The following is a 25,382-nucleotide window of genomic DNA, read 5'->3' on the forward strand; positions in this document are numbered from 1 at the left end:
TCTTACTTTATTTACCTTAATCCTGTTGAATTAGACCATAAGACAATAAGAAATATGAACAGGAGTAGGCTGTTTGGCCCTGTCTGCCATTCAGTAGATGGAATGGAAAACTCATGTCCAATTTCCTGCCCTTTCCTCAAGTCTTGATTCCCTGACTGATCAAGAATCTGTCGATCTCAGCTTTAAATATACATGAGGAGTCTGCTCGAAGCTCCTCTTTTGCAAGGAGTTCCAAAGGCATTCAATCCTATGAGACTAGAAATTACTCCTCATCCCGTTTGGTGTCCGTTTGTTCTGAAACTGTCTACTGATCTCTCAGGCAGAGAAACATGATCTCAGTAGTTACCGTGTCAAGCCCCTTAAGAATCCTATATTTAAATGCGATTACCCCTCATTCTAAATTTCAATGAGTAGAGTTTAACCTGTTCAACCTTTTGATTATAAGACAGTCCCTTTACTCGAGATTATCCTATTGAACTTTCTCGGAATGTCTTGTATGCAGTAATATCTTTCCTTAAGTATGGGGACCAAAACAGCTCACCGTACTGCAGATGTATTCTCACCAGTGCCTTGTACAGTTGCAGTAAGACTTCCCTACTTCAAGCTCCAGGAAATAAGGACCGACTTTCTATTAGCCTTCCTGATCACCTGCTGACCTGTATGCTAGAATTCAGATAAGACATAACGTTTAATGTGGAATTAGCACATTGCTTGCTTAAGGTTTATTGCTGTATTTGCCGCAATGTATTCTAACCAGAGAGGTAATAAACATTGCAGTATGTGATTAATAGTGCCATAGACATAGCAATGAAAAAGGTTTGCTGTCTCCATTGTAAGGAAATTGAGGGTACAGTATGAATCTAAAAGAGAACCCTTATATGAAGACAAGATTAAGTGGAACTCCAGTAAATTGGGAGGGCTATAAAAGCGACAGTAGTTTACAAAGAAAGTAGCATGGAATGCTAAGATAGATTCCAAGGTTATCAAAAGTTACTGCAAAACTTTATAAAACTAAATTTTAGAGACAATAAATGGAAATATGCTCCATTAAAGGAAAAAAATAGTGTTCATGCAACTCCATATGTGACCTCAGGACTTTTCAAAGTACTTGACAGCCAATGAAGTATTTTTGAAGCATTGTCACAGGTGTAATGTAACATGGTTGTCAATTTAGTCACAGCAATATGAAAATGAACAGACAGCTTGTATTTGTGATGTTGACTGAGGGATAACAACTATTGGTCGGGATGTCAGGGACAATTCCTCTGCTCTTCTTCAAAAGCTTTGGAAGCTTTTGCATTCCGTGTGAAGGTGCCTTACCTGAAAGACAACAATTACTCTCCAGTGCTCCTCTTCACTACTCCATTGGGTTGTTTGAATTTTCTTTTGCTCACGTCATAAATGGAATTTGAATCCTTCTGTCTCAAAGACTGTCCTATGAAGTGGTTTATGTTATATTGGTTCCCCCCCAATATATTGATGCCACCTCAGAGTGGAGATGGGTTCTACTTTAACTTCCTAAGGGATTAGACATAGCTGTTCTAGCTCCCTAAGGTCCAGATAATTATGCTTGACCAAATGTTGTACTTGCTGCTATTATGCAACAAACCTTGTTATCTAAGAACAATGCCTTTTCTGTGGATAATCTACATTTATCTTCTATCTTTTAATAACAAGAGGGGCAGCGAACAGCCTCAAACAAAGCTTCCTCAGTATCACAAACTGGTAGAAGTGGCAAATGCCACAAGGTACTAGGAATTGACATCTGGGAAAAGAAAACGTGGTTATAGTCGTATGGATTTGACCCTGTCCATGAGACGAAACTCTGAAGACCGAGGGGAAAAATTAAAAGTTTGAGCAAGTGAACTCACCACGTTAAGAGCATTATGTCTTACAAAGACACACGACATCAATCTGCAACTGAAATATGAACACCAGTGGAGAGCAATAGGAGCCGTGGAAACAGCAAAAGGACAGGTTCAGCACTCAATACATAACTTAATTCGGAAGCTTGTCGTGCTGGGGCAGGATTGTGGTCAAAGAAAGAAAATAAACCAGCTACAGAAAATGCAGAGACCTAAAGACAAGGAGACTGTAAGCCTTACAGACTTGAGGAAAATCATAGATCATGGTATAAAAGATATGGTAACAATATGGATGCACAATTGGCTGTGATCAACAAGAGATTTTTTTCATGTTTGAGGAAGTGGAGTTCTCCAGTGGCCTGTGCTTGGACCTTTGCTTTTCCTGATATATGTTAATGATTTGGATCTGGATACAGAGGGACAATTTCAAACTTGGCAGATTACACAGAATTAAAAGGAATTGTAAACTATGAGGTGACGTGTGGAATTCCAAAGAAGATTTTGGTATGGTGATGGCGTGGGGATATAGGTAGCAGATACAGTTCAGTACAGAGAGAAATATGGTGATACACTTTCATAGGATGAATATTGAAAGTATAAATCTCGATACATTTGTAAAAGGGGTGGAGATACAGAGGGACCTGGATTTACATGTACACTTTGAAAGTGACAGGTCAGGTGGCGAAGGTAGTTAATAAAGCACACTTTTGTTGGCTTTCTTAGTAGGAGCATACAGTACAAGAGCAAAGGGCTGATATTGAACTTGTACAAGATACTTGTTATGCTTTAGTTGGGGTATTGTGGAAACCACATTATAGCAAAGATGTGAATGCATTGGAAATATTGAAGAACATACAAGAGCGGTCCCAGAAATGAGAAACTTCAGTTATGAGGATAGATTTAAGAAGTTGGGTCTGTTCTCTCTTTTGGAGAGAAAGTGTCTGAGAAGAAATTTGATAGAGGTTTTCAAAATCATGAGCAGTCTAGGTAAAGTACACAGGGGGAAGCCGTTCCTGCTCATAAAAGAAACAAAAGGAATGAGAGGGAATTGATTTAAATTATGTGCAAACAAAGTAAGGGTGACGGGAGAAAAATCTCTTTTCAAACAGAAGCTAGTTAAAGTATGGAATGCCCTGTCTCGAAATGTGGTAGAAGTATGTTGAGTTGAGGTGTTTAAAAGGATGATTATTTGGATAGAAATGGTCTGCAGGGACATGGAAAATTTTGGGAGATTGGTACCAGGTACTAGAACTGATACAGGCATAGTGAGCAGTCTCCTGGACTACAACAATTTTGTGACATTGTGATGAGAAGCAACTGCAGACTGCAGGAAGTAACATTGGAAATCCCAAAGGTAAAGGGGAATAACTTTGTGGAAAAAGTCACAAAGGCAAGGAGTGCAGCAGCAGCTTGCTCCCTAATGTTTTTTGTAATACTCACTTGGCTTCTGCCATCGTTACAGCCTTGATCTAAACATAAACAAAATAACTGATCTCAGGAGATAGGTCAGAATAGCATGTGATCAAGTGTAATATCAAAGGGCCCTGGCAAAATTCAATTTAGTGGGAATTGGGGCATCTCTCCATAAATTAGAAATAAGCCTAGCAATCATCTCAGTCCCAGGACATCAAAGTTTCTTAGAGTAGTATCCCATGTCCATGTACCTTCAGGCCCTTTTAAGCTCATTGAATTTCATTACCATTGAATTTCATACAGCTCCTTAGATGCCGAAGCAGTCAATATACATATGTAGCAGGATGTGGCCAAACTAGGGATTTGGGCTGATAAGTGACATCTAATATTGATGCCAGATAAATGTCAGCAATATTCTGAATAACAGGTTGTGACAAGATTGTACTCCTCAGTGATTTGCTCTTGGAAATATCTTTCAACATAGAAATTACTATTTTAGCTACTGCAGTGGGAAGTTGTAAGTTGACACTGTGAAAAGATGCAACTTTCATAGATTGCAGTAGGAATTTACAGCAGATTATAGATTGACTCAGGTTCATTTGTCACATCTTTTGATAAAAACGAGATAATGAGGTCACCCACTTTGGATGCGAGAAAGATAAAATGAACTTGTTTAACTGCAAACAAATGAGGGCAAAGCAATTGGGTATCCTTGTAAACAAATTTAAAACTGACAGCAGAGCTATAAAAACATAATAGAAAAGAACTTTATTGTAATGGATTTAGAGTACAGAAGTGAAGTGAAGCTTTAATATTTTAGATCATTGTTCAGTGGTCAGAACAATGTTTAATTTTGGGCTGTGAATCTCAGGAAAGCAATTGTCTCTGGAGATAGTGCAGACTCACTAGGCAGATTGCACTGCTTAAAGTGTTATAATAAGAGGACATTCTTTATTAACCTGGTACATACTGTATTCTCAAGGTTAGAAGGATGATATAATTTAGGCCTTTCAAATTATTTGATCGATTGGATACAATGAACCTATTTCTTTTGGTGGTTGAATCTAGTCAAAGGGTATTTTAACTGTGTGAGATTGGAAATGTCCATAACTGATGTTTTGTGAAGATAGATATCGTGCTTTGTCTGGGAATACTGCGGAATGGTATCTGAGATTGTCAAAGACAGGCGAATAAACATCTACATAAGGTAGTTGTCTGTTAAATTGTCCATCTTTGCTTGCCTTGCAAACCTTGACTCAGCATAAAAGGGAATTTAAAACCATTTCTGGTAACTGAACACATCTTCCAGTTGTAGAAAGGTTCAAAGATATCTCTTGATGTGCCTGGTTAAATAGCCTTGAATTTTTTGTGGGAAATAAATTAACCTATGTTTGAATGACATGTGAGATAGGTTCTCATTTGAAAACGTTTAGAGGTACTAAACATCAGAATAAAAAGGCCATGATGAAACAATGCTACTTGCCTGTCTCTTCTTGATTAATGTCTTAGCCAGGTTGGACAATTTTCTGCAAAACTTTAATTTTTACTGTACATGCCTTGATCGGCAGATAGCAATCAATGCATAAAATTCATCGAAAATAATTGGTGAGTTTTCATTGCGAAATGCATGCAGTGAAAATCATTATCTGTCAACCAGTTACCACACACTGCTATCCTAATCCCGCAAATTTGCAATATTCTACTGAATGCGACCAAAAACTTTAGTTTTTAATCTGACTGAAATTTCTTCTTTTGTTAAGAGATATTAATTATTTAATATAAGCATGTTAATAATAAGAATTATTTTTATACTAGACATGCCACAAGAAGAATCTGGGAAATAACAACGCAAAATGCAATGTATATTTAAACCTGTGTTTAACCTACCTCCAGTAGTGTCTGTGGGGAAAGAAACTGAATATTTTGGATTAAAGATCTTTCATCAGGGCTGGGAAGAATAGCGATTGAAATAGATTTTAAGTTGCAAGGATGGTGAAAGAACAAGAAGAAATATCTTTTGACAGGGCAGAATGCACGTGAGATTACATTATGAAACTGATGATGTTACAAGCCTAAAGAAATGCTACCAGATTGCTGAGTATTTTCAACATTTCAGTTTTTACATTTGAGAAATACTATATGGTTCAAGGGAAATATACTTGTAGTTTTTCAGGTAAGTATAGTAGATAAAGATCTATGCGCCATTCTTCAGGAATCATTATTGACATTTGTTTATTGTTTTTCAGCTTCAGCAGTCCAACATGACTTGTTTTCGTGTCTTTCCTCAATCCTTAGGAAGTGGAGAAAGTGTGACATTAGACACAGTTGATTCCTTTATGACGAAACTTCACAGTATTATAGACGAAGACCCTCAACAGAATGAGAAGCTTGTGAGAAAGGTGCAAGAGATCGTAAGCAATTTAGGCAACAGGTAAATATATCCAATTAATTAAGCTAGTCGCTGTTCAAATTTGTTTCAATTTCCACAGGATTGTCAGCTGTGCTGGAGTTGTTAATTATCTATATTTCTTTGTACAGAGCTCCTCTTGAGGTTGGTTCAAAAGCGTGTTGTTTGTATTTTTATGTAATGTTGATGTGATTCCATATCTTTTCAGTGAAATAATTTAGTAATTTTCTGTTTTTTTTTTTATTATTACTAAGTTCCTAGCTATATTTTGTTTTCATCAGACACAATTTAGCAAATTGTAAAAGATACAAATTGTACGCCTTAATCAGTGAGTTCATAACTGCATCACTGCAACAGTGTGGCCTGAGGAAAAAATCAATTCTCATAACTTTGGTTGTGGACCTACTTTTTAAGACACTCTCTGAAAGCTCGATATTATTGTGTATGAGTATTAATCTGTGAACAGTATGAATTTGAAATTGAATAAGGGCTGTCTCTGAGAGGAAACTTAATGAAGCATATCTAAAACAGCATTAGAGTTAGAAGTAAGTTGCTGCTTTAATTACAGTTTAAGGCACCCTCAAATTCCAATTACTAGGTGGAAATATTTTCTGAAAGAGTGAAGTTGTTGAAAGAATTATAACCATTGGTGCATTGTATGGAACAGATATACCTGATAGAACAATATTAGAAATGTTGTTCTAAGATTATAGCATTTGATAATTATCTTTTGTACAAAACTGTTACAGCATGAAATAACTTAATGCGCCTGTATATAAAGTGTATATTGGGACCTCATGACAGTTCTGATGCAGTAACATTGTGGGAATTCTCCAGGATGGTTGCACTTCCATGGGCAATTCCCCTGTTCCCTGGAACCTCCACAAAAGTCTCCAACTCTGATTTAGAGTCAGGCAATTAGACAATCCTGATGTACTTCAATACATATCCAGGAAAAAGTTAAAAATCACACAACACCAGGTTATTGATATTATTGTGTTTATTTGGAAGTGCTGCTTCTTCCACAGGTGGTTGTGGAACAGAATCATAAAACACAAATTTTATAGCAACAGGTTTGCAGTGTCACGGAATGCAGTATTAAACAAATTTAGCTTAAGTCTTTCATTAGAATGACCATGTTGGTTTTGGTTCCTTCTTATGTAAATCCCAGAACATTTTTCAAGTTACATTCCCAAAATAGCTTTTAACAGTGGGTGTCATCTCAGCTCAGATAATGCATTGAAGATGTGAAGTAAAGTCTGTCTGTGTCCCAATGTTAGATCAGACTGATTCGATTTCCAGAGGGGGATTTACGGAATCTTACATGGATGCAAGACCTCAGGAAAAAATCTACTAAATTCCACTGATCCAGGGGAGAGGTTAGGGGATTAATGAAAAAAAAGTCCTGTACTCTGTCAATTATATCTCGCAGCTGTAGTGATTTGTAACAAGATCAGCCAGGTGAACCTCAGAGTGAGTTCCCTGATTGGGAATCTGGCCCAATCTTAGAGCTTGGCTGAAGATATAAGCAGGCGTGTCAGAGATTGTGCTCACTTTGAGAGCTGGCTCTGAGGAAATTGATCAGTGATGAGGACTTTCTACACTTTGATAAAGGGTGACCTGGTGATGGGATACCAGCCTCCGTGGAGCTATTTCAACCTCAACCTTCTTGTTTCTTTCTTCCTTTTACCACCTTTAGACCCCATTATAGCATGGTTTAAGAAGAAATATTGAAAGTGACTACAAACTCGTGAATGATAGTAAATGAGCTCTGATGCTGGTACAAATCTGATGGTTGCCCATTCTGATATGCAATGAAGGCTAAAATGTCCAGGAATCCATATTCTCAGTGGGTGGCCAAGTCTGATAAGACCAATTGACTATTAAAGTTGACAGCTTGATATATTGCACTATTAGTTGTGCTATTTAATTTATTTTGTTTTAGGTTTAATTAAGTGTACTGGTCAGATAGTCTAGATACAAAATAAGTTCTGAATGTCTATTAAAGCTGGTAATGAGAAAGGAGAAATTTGATCTAAGGACAAATGGTCAAGGGGCAAACATATAACTAGGCTTTATAGTGAGGCACCCTGAACAGGGATCTTTTGCAGTGAATAGCTTGTAGATTATATGCATTTCCTTTTTTAGACTGCCTGTGGCATGTTTATTCTGATGCTACATTGTGGATGGTTGGCCCATGTAGAAACTGTTTTGAGTAATAATTTGTTATTATGGCTGTTTCCCACCATCACCCCTCCCTGGGATTATATTGACTATTTTAAATCATCTATTGGATTGTTATTTTACAACCTGGAACTTTTTAGTCGTTTATTTCATGCAGCAAAGTAAAAGCTCAATCAACGTATAATATTTCTATTATTGCGTGGCTAATGAGAAGATTTTGTCTCCTTCCACGATAATTTCATGTTCAAACTGTATAGGGATCCTTTTTTCCCCACTTCACTGATATGGTTGGAACACTTTTTAAAATCTTACTCATCAGAATATGGCAGCTAGTGCCTTTAAAAGTTGGACATGGATTCTCTTCATTGATATCTCTTAGTTTCCTGTGATGAGTTCAGCAGATTGAAAGTCTGGAATTCTGAAAATCTGAACAGAATAATCAGATAAGACTAAATGGGTAGTTTGATATATGACCAATTTAAGAATAACAGGTTGTAATGCTGACTGGATAATTTAGGTCAATAAAGTTTGAGGGAGGTGATTTGGTTCATGTAAATCATCCTACATCTGAAAATTCTCTGATTTACTTCTGATTTCCATATGTGCTTAATGAATATCCACACTTTCGATGCAGAAAATTTTGCAGGTATTAATCTCCACTTGTGCTTTGAAATACTGAAATCTTTGCCTTTTTCTCAAGTGTTTAATTTGAAATGTTGTACCAGATAAATGCTGCTTATACCATTTTGTGACTTGCATTCGAGTTCCTTGAGGATAATGCCACATTTGGTAGAATAACTGCTGTATTTAAAACATCAAACATCAGTGTTTCTTTACCCTCTGCTGTATCTAAGAATTAAGAATATCTTGGTCTAAATTAGTTTAAGTTTTGATTAATTCCTAGGCATATGTTAACAAAACACCTGAAGCTTTATTTTCTTCTTTTAGCGATGGGCCTTAAAACAGCATGATTTTAATCAGAGAAGATGGTTCACAGATGTCCATGTTGGCTGCAATCCCAGCTCCTTATCTTCTTAGAATTTAATGAAGAGATTGCTGCAGTTCCATGAAGAAAGTGCAGTTATTCTTTTGTACTAGAGACTAATTATACAGACCTACAAGCTTACAAATCCTTCAAGATCAAAGCAAGGGGATTTGAATGGAATAACAGACTAAACACTAAATGTTTTTAAGAAGAAATTGTATTGGAAGAAACAAGTCGGGGTATTGGTTAATGATTTAGTGACTAGGCTACTGAAAGCAATTTATTGTTACATTTACAACTTCTTTGTCAACTGTGGCATCATGCAGGTTGTGACCTCCAAGTTGATTTTGTAGTTTTTACTAACTTTTATAATTAGTGTACCTTTGTTCTTGCACATTCTATAGGTTTAGAAACTGCATTATCTGTTATCATTTTGTTAGTTACATTTGTATTAACATTTTGTAGCTAAACCTGAAACTTTTATTGGGTAAGGAAAAGAGTGCCGGATTTACAAACAGCATTAGTTATATGAAACGAGGGATGTAGCCAGTGCCATCTCCAGATTAATATAGTCATGTTTCTAACTAGTAAATATAAGCTAATGATCTTTTACTACTTGTAGACCACATTAGAAAAGATTCTGAAGTGAAATCCATGATAAATTCACTTCTTTTTAAATTTAGAATTTATACTTGTTCATTTTCTTTCAAGTTACAACTCTAAACAGATTAAATTATTGTTGAGAATAAATTTTTCTTTAGTAAAATAGAGCTGATTGTTTTACAAACTTTCTGGATGTACAGTAGCAGTTGTTTGCATGCATGGGGTCTATTTAGGAAAAATTTATAGTCTGAATTATTTTGCAAAGTGATATACATTTGATGTCCATAACACCATAAGGAATGATGGTGAACATAGAATCGTCTTCCAACTTTACCAAATTGTGACATATTGCTATCTTGAGAGCAACCCTTTCAAGTATTCTATTGTAGTAAAATACCTATTTTCTAAAAGCTAGCAGCACAGTTCACTGATCAGTTTCTAGACAGAAAGGTCCTTCAAATAACACTTTTACCATGTACTATATGAAGCACTAATTAGATTTTCTTTGAATGAATGACTGTGACAGGGTAGTAACATTCCTTAAAATGTGTTACACTTTGAGATGGTTCTCAAGCAAAGGGAGACCAAAATGCAAATCAGCTCACTGAGACAATCTCCTAGTTGCAACTGCCAACCGCTTCTCTTCTTTGGTTGAAGAAGCTGAATTTTTTGTAAAATTGCACCTGTTCCAGCCGTTGCTTTGTACCTTCCCCATTTTCTCTCTCTCTCTCTCTCTCTCTCTCTCTCTCTCTCTCTCTCTCCCACCCATCCTCATGCCCTTTGCGCCATCTCTTGTTTATAAGATCTACCTCTGTGTTTGAATTCCCTCCTGTCAGGTTTCAATACTATCAAAATTGTTCTTATGCATAACCTTCTGAGTGACTGAGAGAAGTAAACTAGTCACTTTTGACCATCTGCAGCTTTTCGCACATTAGCCACACCATCCTCAAGGAGCTGCTCTTTATTATTGAGCTGGGTGGGAATCGATTTCCCCTGGTTTCATACTTGGTTAATAAGCAGAAGCCTGAGAATCACCTGCACTATCATTGTTTCATTTCTTACTCAGACCATTATGTTTGAAAACAAGACTGCATTCTCCGTGATAACACCCATTTCTACTTCCCTCGACCTCTCCTTCCACTATTTGTTCATTGAGTTCTGGATGTCTGACAAGTGGTTTGACAATGGGTAGAAATGCCATTGTTTTTACTCCCCTTCACAAACTCCCATTTCCTTTATTGAAACTCAACTGGGATATCACAAACTTGATCTCGGGGATGAGCTTCCAATTGTACATCCATGCCATCATGTAGACCACCTGTTCCATCTCCATAGCATTGCATGACTTAAGCCCTGTCTTCATTCAGCTGTTGCAGAAACGCTGTTCCTTGCTCTTATTACCTGTAGCTAAGATTGACTATTTTAATACATTGTTGGCAGACTGCCTAAGTTCAATTACTCGTAAACTTGAGGCCATCTAAAACTTGCTTGACCCTTTCCTTGTGCAAGGTCCTTTTCACCTAATCTATATTGGTTTTCATTTACACAATGCCTTGATTTTAAAATTTTCATTTTTGGGACTGAAGCATTCTGTGATTTTGCCTCTACCTATCATGTAGCCTTTTGCAGCCTACAATCCTCAATTGTGATCTGTTAACTACTGCACAACTGGCAACTGTGCCTTCAGCTGCCTGGGCCCCAGGCTTTGGAATTCCCTCTGTAAATGTCACTTTTTTTTTGATATACACTACTTAAAACCTACCTCTTTGACCAGATTTTGGTCATCTTCCCTAATGTCTCCATATGTGGATTGATGTCAAAATATTATATTCCTGTGAAGTGCCTTGAGACAGTTTACTCAGATTTTGTTAATTACTGTCAGGTTGCTGAAATGTGCATAACTTTAACAACTGGGTTCAGGGAATTTTCTGAGCCCAGCTGAGACATCGCTAGGATGGTTACTTTGAGTTGTGTGTTTAATAACTGTGCAATTAACCAGTACTGTCGTGAATGTCTCTCAGAATCATGATAGGGAGTTTTATAGCCACTTGTTCAGACATGCTGAAGTACAATTCCTTGGTTGAATAACTATCTGAATTTTGACTAAGTGCACATTCTCTCTGTTACAAATATAACCGGGTTATTCAAATGTGGGACTCCCATCCAGGCTTAATTCTGTTTTTCTCTCCTGACATATATGCATGTATACATTCTAGCAAAAGTCGATGGATTGTTTCTGAAAGCAGAACTCTGAATTGTTTATTGGCCATCCACTCTCCAGCTCAAGGACACAAGCCAGTTTTAACTAGCCTGCTTTCTTCATGAGAATCGGCAAACTGTGCAAAGGCAAGACATCAGTTGTGTCAGTCGGGCGGCACGGTAGCTCAGTGGCTTGCGCTGCTACCTCACAGCGCCAGAGACAGTGGTTTGATTCCAGCCTCGGGCAATTGTCTGATTAGAGTTTGCACATTGTCCCCATGTCTGCGTGGGTTTCTTCCCATAATCCAAAGACGTGCAGGTTAGGTGAATTGGCCGTGCTAAATTGCCCATAATGTTCAGGGGTGTGTAGGTAAATGTACAGTAATGGGATAGGGGAATGGGTCTGGGTGGGTTGCTCATTGGAGGGTTGGTGTGGACTTGTTGGGCCGCAGGGCCTGTATCCATACTGTAGGGATTCTATAGTATTAAATGAAAGGGTCACCAAACCCAAAACGTTAACTCTGATTTCTCTGCACAGATGCTGCCAGACCTGTTGAGCTTTTTCAGCAACTTCTGTTTTTGTATCAGCTGTATTAACTTGCTATTATAGTTGTGAAAAGAAATAGGAGCCTATGGGAGAGGGAGACAAACTAGATTGCCTGTTGGCTGTCTGATTCTGAGGCTTCTCCTCATTGTCCAGAGAGCAGAGGTCTGGGGACAATCCAAACATTTTCACCTCATTTGAGGAATGGCCTTTGGATATTGGGAACTACACATTTCATTTTAGGGGTGAAATATTGTCTCATAAGGGAATGTTCTTAAATGATGTATTAATAATTTAATGAAAATTACTATTCTTTCTGGAAAACCAGCATTGTAGTCAGGCACTTATGAAGTTGTATCACAGATCCTCTTTCATTAGTCTTTTTCCAAGTGACTACAAGGCGAACAGTTCATTAAACAAATGATTTAGAATTTTTCAAAAATCCATAAAGCAGGGTAACTTTTACTGTTGGAGGTGGACCCTTGAATTTGTTTTAAAATGACACATGAAGAGGAACAAGAGATATCACTCTTGTATTAATGGAGAGAAGTTAATTTGATTAAGACTACTTATATGATAAAATATTTAGGAAAAGTCCAAAATATTCTACTTAGCATCCTGTATTCTCGTGCAATGTATGAGTGAGGGTGGTGATATTTGATTTTTGTTGAGCAGTATGTTGTTTTGTGTTTTAATATTGTAGAGAATATATGCAGTTTGGATTCATTTATTTTGCCTGTTGCAAGGTTTTGCCATTTCAGTTATCTATGGTGATATAAGGTGTTTAAAACAAAGTCAGATAAATTCCAGCAGTGTGTCAGCCCATTGTGTCTCTTGCTGCTTGCTATGATGCTTTATTTTTCCTGTACCCTTTTAATTTGCTTCAGTCTTAAATTACAATCCCAAGTCTCCTGTGAGTGGTGATTCCTGTCTCAGCAGTCACACTTTCTGAAACATTAATTACTTGTATTAATGATTCTACATGCAGCAAAAGTTATACTTTACTATTAATTGTCTCAAAACCTTAATTTTGAAAACGTATAATGGATCCCTTCACTTGTGTTTGTTGGGGGGGTGAATGGGGATGTCACAGTTTTCAGTTATAACTAACATCATTCCTAAAGAAATCGTATATATTTTTCCTACCCTTTTGTATAATATCCTTCCATTAATGAGAAGTATACAACTCTGTGCCAGGTGATCTATTTGACACTAACATCATTTGCAAGCTTCTACATTTAAATTCTCCATGCCTTACTTCAAGCTGACAATCTCATTAATCTGTTTAATGTTTTCATTTCTACTAACAATCTATGAATCATTCTGTGGGGAGTCATGTGATACATTTTCCTCTTTACTGCTTTGGTATAAAGCAGTCCGACTGTTTGGCACTGGGGCCACGTTTCAATTTTGGTCTTGCTAGGGTCGGTGAGCATGTTTCAGAAACATGAGGCTTGCATCAATTGTAAGCATCAATTTCAGGAAAAAAGAATTACAAGCAATAAAGTGTCAAACCATGGAGCTAACTAAAGTATGTTTTTCTTTGCCTTTTTGTTTGAGAAGCCGATGAAAGGGTGAAAAATCTGGATTTCAATTGCTGATGGCCAGGAAGGGGATCAGGACCTGGGCTGATTGTAACTAATACTGACCTTGGTTTGTGGTTGGCAGGGCACATTTCCAAGTCAGCCTTTGCAGAATTCATGTGAAAGTGGAGATCAGAAGCAGGTTGCTTTTCTGCCCCAGGGTTGTTTTCCTCTCTCACAACCCCACCCATTCACACATGCTCATTCCCTCACACACTTAACCCCCTAGCATAGTCGTCATAGTAATTGTAAGTAGTAGTCCAAATCGAAGGCTAATGTTCTGGAAACTTGGATTCAAATACCTCCACGGCAGATGGCAAAGGTAAATCTGAGGTTAAAGCTGGTCTTGTGGCATTTGTGTAACTATTGTTGTAAAAACCCATTGGGTTCGCTAATGTCCTTCAGCAAAAGAAATCGGTGTTTCTATCTGGTCTGACCTGCATGCGAGTCCACTTTAATGTAATTGACTCTTAACTTGCCTCTGAGGTGACCTAGACAGTCACTCAGTTCAAGGATAACTAGAAATCGGCAACAAACTCTAGCCATACCAGGAATGCCCATTTCTCATACCAGAATAAAGAAACCACCCACTCTTGACACCCCAAAACCATTGATCCATCCACTTGTTACCATTCACTCAGTCACCCATTTGCGCACACTCACCAGTGGTGCCACAATGTTGCCTATATGACATTTTTACCCATTGTAATTGAAACAATAAATGCTTCCTTTTTTAGGTTTTTGATCCACCCCATATGGTTTCTCATTCTGCCCAGGTAAAAGTTCCTGCTGAATTGCTGGAAAGAAGCACAGCTGCTGCTTAGACACCTTCCCTTTCTATTATTTCCCAAACGTATTGCTTCACATTTTTTTTCATTTTGACTACAATTGACATGTGTCTACCCAATTTGCCTTTGCGGTGTCTTGACTCTCGATGTGACAGTTTATCTTGTCCCTAATTTGACATGATGACAAATCTCTGTCATTCTTGTGCCTATTTCCAGATCCTTTAGATGCGTGCAGCTTCAGATCTTTGCTTAAAAGAGGGATAGTTTGAACATAGTGGTGAAATCCTCTAAATGTACCTAGATTACATAATGGAAACAGAGTGCAAAGAGACTGATTTTATTACATTACTTTTCAACAGGTTAGACACTGCTGTATATGCTGTAGTGCATACATGACAAGTAAAAGATGTGGCTACATAGCAAGTGATTTTTGATTGTGACAGCAGTGTAATCTTTGGGATCAGTTGTATGATTACAAAGATTTTTTTTTATTAAGTGAGAACACCATTCAGTCTTGTGATTGATGTACTGTTCAAGGAATGTAGTGTGTTTCATTAATTCCAGTTAAGTGAATTTCTTTTGCTTCATCAAGTTTACTGGTGTTTTTATTAACAGGCTGTTTTATCAGCTATATTTGTTGAATAATTTTCTAATGTAGTTCTGTGTGTTGGTAAAAATTGTAGCAGTTGGTTGTACAACATGCAATAAACATCTAACATAGAGCTGTTTGTTTCATTATGTCAGGATTGATGATTGGAATGAATTTCACACCAGTCCAATTATGCATTTAGAAAAAAAATGCACCTAGAGCAACAACAATTATCATTTCTGATTAGAAGTTGGTGGGAGGATTTAGGCAAAATTTCACATGGAACTAAGAATGTATCTTCCTTAACTTGACATTATAACATGCACCAGACAACCTAAATTATGTTTTCTTCAAATTTTGATGTGTCTAATCTTCTGATCGTAATATGCATTCCAGGTTGGGGTAGAATTGAGGGAGAAGGTCATCACAATCTTATTGAAAAACATAGCAGGCTTTAAAGGATGTATGACCATTAACTACTCTATTTTGTTTTCTTATGCCAAATTGAATTAGTAGGTGAGTCGTCATGAGTTCGGGTTCCATTGCAGACACTTAAGCACATAATGCTGTGCTGAAACTTTAATCTGGATTAAGCTGAAGTGGACATCTAGGCAATTGTGATAAGAAATTGACGAGTGTCTGAAAGTATCAGAGGAAGAAGGCCTTTTCATCTGTGTAAACAAAACTTCAAATCATTAATTCGGCACATAATTCAAGATTACAAATGTCCGAGTTGAAGTGTTACTCCTGAAGAGATCGTCTTCAGGATTGAGGCAGGGTCTCAAAAGCTAAAGCTTCCAAATAACACCAGGTTTATAGTCTAACAGGTTTATGTGATTTTCAATTTTGTCCAACACTGACACCTCCAAACCATCAGGATTGTGGTAAGGAGTTTGTCATTTATTTAAATAGTCCAGAGAGAGCAATGTGAAAACAGCTAGTGATGGGTTTCATACAAGAGTCTGTTCTGGAGACATCAAACTCAAACGTTGAAGTGGATGATTGGATAGCTTTAGCAGCATGGTTTATATTTAAGGAAGTCATTACCAAAGTGAAGGAAAGTGACGAATGCATGTCTGCCTGGATGTTTTTCCATCTCCTATAAAGCATCAAGCCAGGGAACATTTATAATGTTCATGAAATTGAAATTTTTTTTCATCACAATAAACTCCAGCCACAGCTGTTGCATAGTGACGAGACATACTTGAAATGAATGGAGCAGATCAATAGAAGAGTGCTGTGTGTACACTGAAAAATGTAGCTACTTAATAACTGTGCCCTTGCTTGCACATTTGAAAGTCAAGACTCCAATTCAACCACTTGGAGTCATAGAGATGTACAGCATGGAAACAGACCCTTCGGTCCAACCCGTCCACGCCGACCAGATATCCCAACCCAATCTAATCTCACCTGCCAGCACCTGGCCCATATCCCTCCAAACCCTTCCTATTGTTATGGACTGGGTGTGTTCAGTTTCTTAACAACTTCCCATGCCATGATCTTTATTTATATAGCATATGTCACAACCTTAATCCCAAAGGGTTTTAAAGCCAGTGGGGTACATTTGAAATGTGATCACTATTATAATGTAGGCGATGTGTGCAAATTGGCTACAACAAGAAAGTTCCACAAACAACAAAGTGGTAATACCCAGATAATCTGTTTTATGATATTGAATGAGGGATGATTATTGGTCAGAACACCAGGGATCATTCATTTGCTGTCCTTCAAAATGGTACTGTGGAATATTGTAAGGAACGCAAGAAAGAATATGGGGGGAGGGGAGATGGTTTAATGTCTCATTGAAAGTTCAATATCTTTAGCAGGGCTGCAGTGGAGTGTCTAGGTTACTACTGAGGGAAATGACTGAGTGCATAACATATATATATATATAAAGAAGTCGACTAATTTCTACACACAGATTGGGAGCAATTATCAAAAACTTGCTTTGTGAAATTCTTTCCTATATCCTGGATAGCTAAAATGTTGGAGGGGGGAAATACAGCTTTGTGAAACACTTGGGTTTTCAGGAAGTAGTATGACAGGAAATTGTAGGAGAAGAAATTTAGGTCTGGGTTACTGTTATGGAAATAAGTTTTAAGCATTATTTCCAGAGTGTTGAGAAATGTTCTGGTGGTCTGGACAGTCCCAAACGAGAAGGTTTTAATCATTACCTGGAACTGTGGGATCGTTTGAACTCTATATATTAGCAGACCAGAAATAGCATGAAGCAATTCTGAATTTCTGTGACCCAAATAAGCATAAGCCACTGGCTAAAGCAGCAACAGTCTTACATTTGAAAGGAAAAGGGTGCTCCATCAGTCTAGGAACTTTCAGCGATGGCACATAACCAACTTATGGATAGAGTAATCAGGATATAAAAAGAAAAACTCAGCTCCAGTTGATGTGAAATTAAATATGCAGGTAGTTCTCCTGTAACGGTGTAGTTGCATTCCAACAAGATCTTGATTAATAGAAAATCACTTAATAGAAATAATGGCGCCTATGGGAAAACTGGAGCAGACCAACAAAATATATCACCCATGATTGCTCAGAAATCACTCCAGTTTAACACAGCCTGAATGAAGGTTGAAATCATATTTATCAATGAAACAAAAGTAAATTTAACACAGTACATTTTAAAAAAAATGTAAGGAAGCTGCTCTGTCGACAGCTGTCATCAGTGCGTGTGCAGACTGGTGCTGACACGTACCTGAAATGGTGCGGAGACACGACACGCGCAGGACAGAACGACGACGGGCACTGACATCGCGCATGCGTGGAGCGACACAGTCACCGGTACATGCGCAGAATGGCATAGAGGTTTCACCGCAGACATGAGCACGTGTCCAGAACGAAGCGCGGGAACCAATCGCTGCTGGAATGGAGCTATTGTGAGCAGAAGGTATGGATTGTAGAAAATACCACTCCCTAGTTCTTCAGCAACGTTATTGCCAAATGCTGAAATGTGCGTTTATCCTGAAACTACCTGTCGTGGATGTCCCAAGAGACTTGGCGTTCAGGTGCATAGATCTTTTGAAATATCAGGAACTGGTGCAGAAAACAATCAAAAAAGCTAATGGAATGCTGTTTTTTTTAATCTAGAGGACTGGATTATAAGGATGCCGAAATTATGCTGGAGTAATACATAAACCCTCATTTGACCCTTCTTGGAGTACTTTGAGTATATCTGGACATCACACTTTTGGAAGAATATGTTGTTCTTGCAGGGAGTAAACCAGAAGTTTCCATGAATGATATCTAGACTTCAGGCGCTAAATTATAAGCAGAAGTTGTACAAATTAGGCTTGTTTTCTCAAGAATAAGAGAAAAAAGAAAATAGGGAAACAGAGGGTAATTTATTTCTACTGGGTTGCGGATTCTAGAACTAGGGTGCACAGAGGAGAAATGTGAGGAAGCTCTGTTTTTACACAAATGCAGGGTGAGTTGTTAATTTTAAATCTGAGATAAGCCAAGGTATTATGGGATATGGGCCAGAGGCAGGTTTCAAAAGTTAGACCACAGATCAGCCATAATCTTATTGAATGGTGGAACAGGCTCAGAGGGGCTGAATGCCCTACTCCTGTTTCTATGTATTGCATATTGAACAGTGACAGCAGGGACTTGTCTGAGGAGCAACAGCTTTTTTTCTCTCTCGTGCTCTCTTGCTCATGCTTTCATAAGAGAAGTTTAAGAAAGAATGTGAGATGAAAATGAAGGCCATTTCACCACTTACAGGATTCCTGAAGAAGGTTTCAATTTCAACTCTGTTTCTCAAAAAAAATCAACCAACCTGAATTTTTGGGGGCACAAATGCTTGGAAGGCGAGGTAGGATGTGTGTGATGAGGTAGGGGTAAGTTAAGTATGGGATTTTGAATAGTTATTCAGGAGTTGCACCATGTTTTTAAAAGTCTAACTTCTCCTGAATAATTATTTCCCTTCATTTTATCATTGATTTAAATGGAGACTTTTTGGAAGATTCCAGGCCTAGAGGAGTTGCCCAGCAGAAACTTCAATTTCCCAGGAAATTCCTTTTGGAGTCTGCTTTTGGTGGGGATTCCGCAGGGTTGCTATGTACAGTGCCTGTCTCCCCAGTGGAAAATCTGGACGAACACTATTTGTTGGTCCTGACTGTATTTGTTGTGGTGAAGTTCAACTGTTTGTATGCATCACATATACCCACATGTTCCAGTGAATAGAATATCAAAAGCAGGGGAAATAATATAACATTCTGATGAATGTCTGTCTTGTATTACAGAAATAAATTGATACACGGGGAAGTAGCTCTTATACCAGCAAGACTGTACTGTCTCGTCTGCTTGCACATTAGCATGGTAGGCAGTTAGGAGTTCTTCAGCTTATTCACATGTCTGGAAAATTGATACCATATTTGATTTTCTCCACTTGAAACTGCTTCTGAAAAAAAGGTACAGCAAATACCAATTTTAGGCTACCTACTCCAAACATTTACTCCAAATAGATTTTTGCTTCTCTACTGGAACAAACTGTATTCATGTTGGAGAAATAAAAGTATAATGCTTGTGTTGACCAGAGATGGAGCCTGTGTATTTTAACTGGATTTATCAGCAGACAAGTGCATTTAATCAGACAGTCGCTTGGGGGAGAATCTGTCATCTTCCTGCCTCTACCCAGTTTAAGTCTGGTGAAAAGACTTGTGGATGTCCTTCCCATTCCAACATTGTTTGAGGCCCGTTTAAGGATCTAAGCCCATCACTGCTGATTTGAATACCAGAAGCAGCTGGATGAGGGGTAGGAGGTTGACTCGAGGGGAGGCCAGAAAGCTCAAGGGGGTAGTCCTTGTTTAAAGGCAATTGGTATCAATCCAAGGGTCTTGGCATTCAGAAAGAGTGGCCTACTGAGAGTTTTCCCGCTCCTACTACACTTAGCCTGCCTCTGCTGAAATCCACATTCTGCGCACCCTCGCACATCTGTAGCCCTTTTGGCCTGTGGCAGAGGCATTGGCAGCAGCCTTTGCCCCATCTCCCCCACCCTGGCTAGTGCTGTTTATTTCTGTTCAGCTGGTAGCTCAATAAATTATTATAGCTACATCACATGAGCAATCAGCTTCTTATGTGTTTATGGGAGTTAGAGTCTGATCATTGTTCCACCCTAACTGTAAAACATATCTAATTATCTCACAGCACTATTTGAATCTGCTGACACTAAATTGCATTTTAATTCATCATTAAAGCTCTGGAGCAAAAGAATTGCTAAGTAAGCATGCACACAGAATAGCAATATACCATTCAGAAACAAATATTCAGCTGAGAGTTATTATCTTTATGAATGTAAAGCAAAGATATAGAAAAGATTTTTTTATTTTTTAAACATGATATATCTATTTTCTATCTGGCAGTAGCATGTTCATGGTGGGAGCACTGGGGAGATTCATCCTTCATTTTATTTAGTTGATCCATGCTGCTAAATATGCTGCTTAAATACTGAAGTAAAAATAACCATGTTAATCCCATTCTCAGGAGCGGAAATTATAGGAACAAAATTGGAACAGCAATGCCTCTATTAATGCTCTGGCCAAGACTTGATTTTGAAGAGTGAATTTTCAGGTCTTAGTTGTTTGAAGGAAAATATTGATTTCTTTAGAAGCCAGAGCTGAAAATTAAATCACAGAGAAGGGCCTGTTCCTGCGCTGTAAATTTTCTCTGTTCTCTGTTCTCTGTTCTTTGTTCTTTATTCCCAGTAGTGCTGTGTACTGAGGACCTCTCGAAAAACTGGGCAGTTCTCCTCTGGTTAGCATTGTATGTAGTACAGGAGACCAGAATTGGTACAGTGCAGAAGGAGGCCACTCAGACCATTGTGCCTGCCCCAGTTCTATTACCTCATATTCATCCTATATTTTCCCCCATATTCCTGTGCTGTTTCTATCCAAATAATTATCCAGTACCACCTCGGATGTTTCAATTGAACCTGCCTCCGTGGAGGAAAGGAAGATGCTTGTATATTTAGAGACCTCAGGACATTATTGGGTAAAAGAGTAAGTCAGAGACTAGGGTTTCTGTGACCAGTAACTCACTTGATTCGTTAAAGTCTTTTAACCATCTGCAACACAAAAGTCTGGACTACCCTTCACTTTTCTGCTTGATTCCACAACATTTGCAAAACACCCATTCAGGACACAGCTCACTTGATTGGCATCTCATCCCAGCATAGCACTCCTGCCTAACTAACACTGCATATTGCACCATCATAACCTCACAGTTTTCATATTCAATACCTTGACTACTAAAGGCATAGATCCTATATGCCTCCATAACCGCCTTGTCTACCTGGCCTGTTGCCTTCAAGGAGCTGCGTATATGTACAGCAAAGTCCCAGTGATCCTCTGTGTCTTCTTAGGGTCCTACCATTCATCGTGTGCTCCCTTCCCTTGTTCGGTCCTCTCAAAATGCATCACCTTGCACTTTTTGGGATTAAATTCCATTTGTTGATCTGCCCATCTGTGACAAACCATTTATGTTGCCTAGTAGTCTAAAGGCTTTCCCGATGACAAAACTGGAAAGGCAAGTGATGAGGAAGACACACTGTGTTCACAGAGTAATAGATTAAGCGAGTGGGCAAAAATGTGGCATGCAATATAGGGTGAGGATATGCACTTTAGAAGAAAGACTAGAAGACCTAAACATTCTTTTGAATGGGGAAAGAGTGCAGAAAATTATGGAACAGAAGGATTTGGAGCCCTTGTTCATGGATATTGATTTGCTTCATTGTCAGAGTGCAATATTCATCCCTCATCCTTTAAGGGGATGGGACACCTGGAGAGAAGTCGAGGCCCCTCTCACCTAACTTGTACAGTGGAGGTCCTCACCCGTATCCAGCAGATACTATTGTTCCGCTGGACCTATCTCTGCCCAATGTGATGTGTGGTATGCCAAATAGATCACTGCCAGGACCTAAACCCTTTCCAACTTATGAAAATGACTTGACTGAAGAGACCAAAGCTGTGGGTTATGTTTATTAATGATGCATAGATAGGTTAGTTGTGAAGAGGACATCAGGAAGCTGCATAGGGATATAGATGTGTAATATGGATAAATGTGAAATTATTTATTTTGACAAGTTTGAAAAAGAAGGTAAATGGTGAGAGATTGCAGAACTTTAACATATGAATATGTCTTGGTGTCCTGCACGTGAATTGCAAAAATGATAATATGCAAGTACAGGAAGTATTTCGGGAATCTAATAGAATACAGTCATTTATTGTGAGGGGAATTGAATACAAATGTTGGAGAGGTGGTGCTTCAGTTATATAGGGCTCTGGTGAAACCACATTGGGAGCGCTGTGTAGAATATTGATCTCCTTATTTAAGGATTGGAAGCATTCATGGAACGTTTACTCAGCCAATATCAGGAGTAGATAGGTTATCAAAGGTGGAAAGGCTGGACAGAGTAGAATGTATCTGCTGGAGTTTAGAAAAGTAAGTGGCAAGTTGATTGAAACATAAGATCCTGGATGGACGTTGAAAAGATGATTCTTCTTGTGGGAGAATTTGGAACCTGACTTGCTATTTAAAACTGAGGGATTGGGAGAAAGTGAGGACTGCAGATGTTGGAGATCAGAGTCTAGAGTGTAGTGCTGGAAAAGCACGACATGTCAGGCAGCATCCGAGGAGTCGGAGAATCAACGTTTTGGGCATAAGCCTCCTGATGAAGGGCTTATGTCCAAAACATCGATTCTCCTGCTCCTCGGATGCCGTCTGACCTGCTGTGCTTTTCCAGCACTACACTTTCGAAACTGAGGGATTGCCGAGTAAGCCAGAGATGAAGACATTTTCTTCCATTGCATTATGTGTTTTTACTCCTACAAAATTATCAGGGAGTTCCAGAGTCCTTGAAAATTTTTAAGACAGACATAGATAAGTTCTTGATAAGTAAGAGTTTGCAAACTTGTCAGTGATATACAGATAAGCCATGATCTTATTGAATGGCAGCTCAGGCGTAAGGGATTGCATCACCTAATGTACTCAATGTACTTCCAGCTCTGTGCTTGTTTGCTGTATCTCACACAACAGTGCTAGTGAGGATTTGGAACAGGGGAAGATAGACCAGACACTCAACTCTTCAGATGAATAAGAGGGGAGTTTGAAAAGTTGCTGATGGAAGCAATGCTGTTGATGTGAATGCTGAATGGCAGGAGTGAGATGAGGAGGTCAGGCCTGAGACAACCTGATAGTGAGTAGTTATTAGGGCAAATGGCCTTGTACAGAAGAACCTCGATTATCAGAACGAGATGGGCAGGCACTATTTTGTTCGGATAACTGGTTATTTGGATAATAGGTTTGACCTTAAACAAGGGAAGCCATGCTGATCTAATGCTATGCTCTACCGGAGAATTTGCTTAAATCTATAATTTTAATGTATTGAGCACAGGAGGACACAGACTTCACATGATGAATAATTAAGCAATGATAACCCGAGAAAACTTTTTAAAACTGCAGCAGTTGTTAGGATTTGGCAAGGAGTGGTGAAGACAGCATTAAACAAGGTCCAGAACAGCTTCTACAATTGCAAGAGCATTTGTCCGTTTCTGGGAACTCCGTCTTGCGATAGAAAGACAGAGGCACCACCTCACGTGTGCGTTTACGTTCTCAGCCATTTTATCGTGAACGGCCCAGTAAAGTGATGGGAATACTGTAAAACACTTACTTCTATAAAGGGCTGTGTAACAACCCTTACCTTAAAAAATATCCAGTCACTGATGCTTGAGCTGCTTGTGTTTCTTTGTTTTTGCCAGTGTTTTCACATGTTCTTCATTATAGGGAAATTGAATACACTTACCTCTTTGATGTAATATTTTTGCGGGACCTTGAGATCTTCTTCGGATAATCTGAACTTCAGATAATCGAGGTCTCTCTATATAGAGCAGTAAGTGTTCTTGTCCTCAAGTATGGTTTATGTAGATTGACTCTTGAAACCCAACCAGGAACCTGAAGTTTCTGCTTTCCAAAGGTTATGCTTCTCCCAGGGGACTGCAGTGAATGACGGCCTTTGTTTCTCTTTGCAGTGTCACAGATTATACGCATGTGAGCATCTAGTGTGATCGTGAATCCACAAAATTACTTAGAGGGGTCTAAGCTGTCGGAAGTCTCCTGCATAGGTACCAATTCAAATTCCATGGGCTGGGGGGGGGGGGGGCACGGCGCAGAGCATGGTATGACAGGGCATCACTGAGTGCAAAAAATGTGTTAGTAGTTATCACATAAATGTGATGTGGTCGTGTGTGCGCGCGTACACTTCATATGCAATGAGAAAGGGCAGGCTGTGGTACAGGTTAAGGCTGCATAGTAGGTCTAAATAATCATACCCCTCTACTCTTCCTCATGGCTTTGCAATGTTCTTTCCTTCAAGTATTTATCCAATTCCCTGTGAGAGTTATTTTTGAATTTGCTTCCATTGCCACACTATCAAGCAATCCATTTCAAATCATCATAACTCGTTCTGTAAATGAAACATTCTCAGGTTGCATCTGTTATGCACCAAGCCAGACCCCCTCAAAACATTTCAAGAAAATAGCCAGATCCTAACTTTGCCAGTTGTTTTAAGCAGGCATCAAGTGGATATTCCTGGAGTGATGCAATTGGTCAAACCACTTAGTTTTAAACAAACGATTTATTTACAAGATTATGGAATGAAACAAATTGAAAAGAGAATCGAATGTAGAATAACTTAGCCTGTTGGGTTTTCAGATAGGTTATCCCAATTTAATGATGCTGTTCCAACTACTTGCAACAATTCCCATTAACACCCCTTGGCAAGAAAGGAAAAATCAAACGCAGAATTTTGCAAGAGAGAGAGAGAGATGGCAGAGAGATTCAGCATGGAATATATTGCTCCATGTGGCTCTTCCATTGACCAGCAGCCTCAAACTGACGACTCCTTTCAGTGAACAGCCAGACTGCTCAAACCAAACCAAACCAGAGAAAATCTGAACTGGGAGAACACGCCACTCCCCTTTCATTGTACAAGTATATATTTTTTAAAACTTTGAAGCCTTTTACCTGAGGCAGTATCTGTTAGCTATAATTAAACTGACCCTAAAACCTTCAAACCTCGACTTTTTGGAATCACTGCTTTTATGACCTGTCTAAAAGAAACCAAGGACAGCATAATCTTGTTAAAGGAGTAGCATCATCACATCTACTCCTTTTACCAATTCAACTAAATATTTGACATATTAGGGCAGTG

The 25,382-nt window shown here is 38.6% G+C and overlaps 1 protein-coding gene across 6 annotated transcripts in view; it reads left to right on the forward strand.

Moving 5' to 3' along the window:
- The window catches only part of LOC140488030 (SWI/SNF-related matrix-associated actin-dependent regulator of chromatin subfamily E member 1-related-like), a 133,621-nt gene that overhangs the window by 31,200 nt on the left and 77,039 nt on the right, over positions 1-25,382 (forward strand). For 4 of the 6 annotated variants that reach the window (XR_011962985.1, XR_011962987.1, XR_011962986.1 and 1 more), the window contains exon 9: positions 5,574-5,709. Coding sequence is in view for 2 of the 6 variants with exons in the window: in XM_072587622.1 (XP_072443723.1) it covers positions 5,574-5,709 (136 nt within the window). In the remaining 4 variants the exon portion in view is untranslated. Of the gene's footprint in view, positions 1-5,524; positions 5,710-8,817; positions 15,294-25,382 lie in introns of those variants that run through there. The other 2 variants (XR_011962988.1, XM_072587641.1) reach the window with 2 other exon arrangements.

Source organism: Chiloscyllium punctatum, chromosome 2, assembly GCF_047496795.1.
Source record: "Chiloscyllium punctatum isolate Juve2018m chromosome 2, sChiPun1.3, whole genome shotgun sequence".
Classification (NCBI taxonomy): Eukaryota; Metazoa; Chordata; class Chondrichthyes; order Orectolobiformes; family Hemiscylliidae; genus Chiloscyllium; species Chiloscyllium punctatum.